General features: G+C 59.3%; 1 protein-coding gene across 1 annotated transcript in view; it reads left to right on the top strand.

The window, feature by feature from the left end:
* Positions 1-279: 279 nt before the first annotated feature.
* The window catches only part of LOC101633431 (chymosin-like), a 9,099-nt gene continuing 4,920 nt past the window's right edge, over positions 280-4,458 (top strand). Inside the window, exons 1-4 of the mRNA XM_004689665.1 lie at positions 280-341; positions 2,202-2,352; positions 3,031-3,148; positions 3,865-3,983. Coding sequence (XP_004689722.1) covers positions 280-341; positions 2,202-2,352; positions 3,031-3,148; positions 3,865-3,983 — 450 coding nt within the window. The remainder of the gene's footprint in view (positions 342-2,201; positions 2,353-3,030; positions 3,149-3,864; positions 3,984-4,458) is intronic.

The following is a 4,458-nucleotide window of genomic DNA, read 5'->3' as shown; positions in this document are numbered from 1 at the left end:
TCCCTTCTGAAAGGGAAACCAGATCAGACAGGCCTGTGTGACATATCCCGGCCTGAGGATCTGGCACGTGGGCTCCCAGCTTTGAAGTCTGGGAATGGCGGTGTTTGTGTCCTTATCAGCATGGCTGCTAGATAGTCTGGGTGTTACCTCGATGTGTTGGTGCAGCGGCTACAGTTAGGGGTTATCTCTGAGCCAGGCTTCCTGCTGGAGGGAAACCCACACACTCTATAAAGCCTGTGGGGGTGGCCACTGGGTAACTTGTGGCCGATGGGGTCCAGGATGAGGTGTCTGGTGGTTCTCCTTGCATTCCTCGCCCTGTCCCAAGGTGCTGGGGTCACCAGGTGAGTGTGGGGCTCCAGGGGAGGGAGTTGCATCACCTGTGTCCTCACTGGCTAGATCTCTCCCTGGTCTTACAGGCCTGGCTTCTCCAGAGGCTTGGGGCTGGGGGTCTTCAGAGGAGCTGGGCGACTTCCCGGGATCATTGCCCACCTCGTTGCTGCACGTGGAGACTTCTCCAGTGCACCCGACTTTCAGGGTGCAGAGAACATCAAAGGGCATCAGATGGGTGTCCTGGGAGGTTATGGACATGATTTCTGGGGTGAAACTGCAATTTGATCCCCAGCTCCCCAGAGTTTGCTCAATACACAATTGCGAGAGCAGATACCCCTCTCATAGGCTGCCGTGAGGAGCGTGTGAGTCAATACCTGTGAAGTGCTTTGCACAGTGCCTGGCACATTGTAAGAGCTACGAGTGCATCTGCTCAACAAAACTCTATCCCGAGTCCTGTGGGTAAAATTCTCAGGTTCTTTTCCCCAAATAAAAACTGGTATTGTTGAGCTGCTTGTTACTCGGTGCCAGACATTTAAACAGGTCTTCAGCTCTAGGGTCAGCATTAGGTGATCTGCATGAGGAGACAGCTCTTCAGGGAGGCTCCTGGGGCTGCCCGAGGGCACGTGGTCATAACGGAGGATCTGGAGCTTGGTCCTGGGGGCTTGCAGTCTACCCTCATCACAACACCTCCGGGGTCGGGGTCCAGGCCTGTCAAGCCTGAGCACAGGGAAACCTGAGTCCATGCCTGGGAAGTTGGAGCTCTGAAAAAGGGGTCTGGGTGCCCTTGACCAAGCCAGAGAAAGGCTCCTGGCAGCCTTGCAGCCGGAGGCAGAGGTGGGACCAGAGGGGAGGTTTCCGTGTGGCTGCAGTCCCCCTGTGGGGCTGCTCCCCAAGTCCTGAGTGCAGACGGTGCAGTGCTCACGCTGCTTCCTGCTGGCTCTCCTGGAGGGGAGCGCTCTGGCCCTGCACTAGGACAGCTCAGCAGCTCCCACGTGAGTCCCTGGCTTTCGGCAAGGAGATCCTGAGCTGGAGCAGCGCTGGGGGCCTGGCCCGGGCTGCAGGAGAGGGCAGCTCTGAGTGTGTCCCAGAGCGCCGTCCGGCCTTACTCCCTAGGGGCTTCAATCCTTGCCCATCCTCAGCGACACAGGCTGAGAAACGTGCCAAGTCCTTTCATGTATGAGTCAGGTCCCAGCTGAAGTCAAGAAGGAGGACGGGGGTGGGAGGTACCCGAGCGCCACAGGTCACGCACGAGGCCGTTCCCGTGGGATCCCCTCAGGATGTGCACAGTGCACAAACACCCATTTTCTTTTGGGGTCATAAAACTGCTGTCATCTGATTACTCTCAAAGTCCTGTCACTTGTGCTGTGTCAGCCCTGCAGAGCAGACTGTATGCTTCCTGGAGCTGGAGGGATGCTGGGCACCACCCAGCCTCATTCCTTCTGTGCACAGAGCAGCCAGTTGACAGCCAGAGGGATGAGGCTGCTCGGTGGGTCAGGGCAGGGCGGGGTGTGCAGCCCTAGATGGTGCTCAGCACAAGCAGGCACACAGCAAGGTCTGAAGCCCGAATGCTGATGTGATGAGCGTCCCGTCCCATCAACCTCAGCGTTGCAAAACTCATTAGCAAGTCCTGAAATGCATGCATGGAGCACCGCCGGCATTAAGCAAAGAGGCGTGAGAAACAGCAGCAGCATGTGCTGCATTTAGTAAGGGTGGGCATTGATTTGTGAATTGATGGGAAGTGTTTTTACTCGGGGTTATGATTTTTTTAAAAAAGCGAGGGTGTGGTCGATAGCGCCCAGAGCCCTCGGCCCTTCTCAGAGGCGGAGAAGTCCTGGGGAGGGGCCCACCATTCCTTCTCCCCCACCCCCCAGGATCCCTCTGCACAAGGGGAAGTCACTGAGAAAGAGCCTGAAGGAGCGTGGGCTTCTGGAGGACTTTCTGAGGACGCACCAGACGGCCTTCAGCAGGAAGTACTGCCATCACGGGGAGGTGGCCAGCGAGCCCCTGATCAATTACCTGGATGTGAGTGGCTCTGCCCGGCTGCCATTGCTGATGCCAGGCAGAGCGTGATGCTTGCGCTTGCCGGCCCCGTGGTGAGCTCTTCTGAATGTCACCTCTGCGAGGTCTCGCCTACGTGACCTGCCTGCCAGATCCCACAGGGGATGTGACCTGCTCCTCCAGCCAACGTGACCCTTGCCTTTCCCGGCCCGGGGAGCCATGCCAGGCATGGGCCGTTGGTGCCAGGACGTGGCAGGAATGCCCTGTGCCCTCTGCCTTCCAGGAGCCTGGCTCCCTCTCAGCTGTCACTCTTGGCAGTCAACAGCAGGCTTGCTGTCTCCTCCGCGCTCTCCTTCCCCTAGCTAGGCCGCCCGACCCCGTGGGAACTGGCAGGGCAGTGTGGCAGGGGCATCTTGGGGAGGGCGGGGGTCCCTGGCGGTGGTAGTCCAGGACTCACCTTTGGGTCTAATGTCAGCATGTGGGGCTGTGTCCAGGGCTTGCGGGAGGGACAGCAGACGAAGCTGGGTGTGGCAGAGAGAGCCTGGGGGCTGAAGAGGAAGAACCTTCGCCATCTGCCTCCTCCACCTCCCTGACTCTGGGCAGAAGGCAGGAGCCTCCTGAAAGGGAGCAGGCTCCATGCCACACAACACCCGCACCAGGCTGTCCCCCACCCTGACCGTGCTGTCTGTCATCTGTCCTCAGAGTCAATACTTTGGGAAGCTCCACATCGGGACCCCGCCCCAGGAGTTCACCGTGGTGTTTGACACCGGTTCCTCTGACTTCTGGGTGCCCTCCATCTTCTGCCAGAGTGATGCCTGCCGTGAGTGGTCCCCTCCCCGCTCAGACCCCAAGGCCACTCTGCAACAGCAGTCAGGGGGCCAGCGTGGAGGGGCGGGGGTGACCGGCAGTCCGCTTGGACAGTCCCAGCCTCCCCGGTGTGTCCGACCCTTGCAGCTGGCCAGACGGTGCAGACCACAGGCGTCCTGAAGGCCCCTCCTAAGGGCCAGGGGCAAGGGCCTACCTTGCTGGCGCCTCAGTTTTCCTTTTTGTAAAACGAGGCAAGGCGTGTGTATGTGTGTGGGAGGGGAAGGCTGGAGAATGAAGTCAAAGCATCTGTTGATCATGATGCTTGAGCATTTGACATGTGAAAATCCTTTTTTTATGTCATAATTCTGGGAGGTAGATGCTGCTTTTTTTTTTTTTTCAATCCCCTTTTATCAGATAAGGAAACCAAATTCAGGGCGAGAGACACTTGCCTGGAATTACTCAGCTGGTAGAGTTAGTTGTCCCTCCCTCCCTCTTTCCCTGCACAGGTAGGTAGCACTGGGAGTCCCAGAGCCGGGTGAAACAGCTAAACGCTATTTGCTCTGTTAAGTTCTGTGCATCGAGAGAGAGAACAGGTTGCATATTGTCAGGAGAGAGGGTGGTCATTGCTCAGACCTGGTTCTCCCGGGGACGGGGGAGTTCAGCCTTGGTCGACGTGGGCAGGACACAAGAGCATCCCGCGGGACCCACTCACCCTGGTCTGTGTTCCAGGAAACCACCGCCGCTTTGACCCGTCCAAGTCCTCCACCTTCCAGAACATGGGCAAGCCCCTGGCCATCCAGTACAGCGTGGGCAGCATGCAGGGCGTCCTGGGTTATGATACCGTCACTGTGAGTGGGGCTCGGGCCTCCCGCATACCCCCCGCGGCTGCTCCCCCCGACCTCCACTCTTCAGCCAGCACTCACCAGCCTCTGGGTCTGTCCACGGTGGCCCGGGCGGGTTCAGGTTCTGAGGCCGAGGCAGCAGCAGCCAGCCATGGCGTCCTGGCCTCCCTCCTTCTCCTCCTTGCCCAGGTCGCCGCTCAGAGCTCGCAGAGAAGCTCCGCCGCGTCCAGGCTTCCCCTTTCCCATTTCTCTTCTCGTCCGTCTTGGCTGAGTTAGCTCAGGGTCCCGGGCCAGGCCTGGGCCCCTCAGGGTCACAGGTGGGGCCAGTTCAGATCCAGCTCTTACATTAGTTCGCTCTGCTGGACCAGAAGCCCCAGGGCCCAGGTGAGCCTCCGACTGACTGCCGCATGTGGGGGCCGCTGCGGCACCCACATCTCGGTCCCGAGCCGCTCGCGGGCTGAGCTCACGTGACTTCGCCTTT

This window comes from Condylura cristata, unplaced genomic scaffold, assembly GCF_000260355.1.
Source record: "Condylura cristata isolate star-nosed mole 26May11 unplaced genomic scaffold, ConCri1.0 scaffold00026, whole genome shotgun sequence".
NCBI classification, from domain to species: domain Eukaryota; kingdom Metazoa; phylum Chordata; class Mammalia; order Eulipotyphla; family Talpidae; genus Condylura; species Condylura cristata.
Note: the sequence above shows the minus strand (reverse complement) of the source record. Positions and strands in the feature narration are given on the sequence as shown.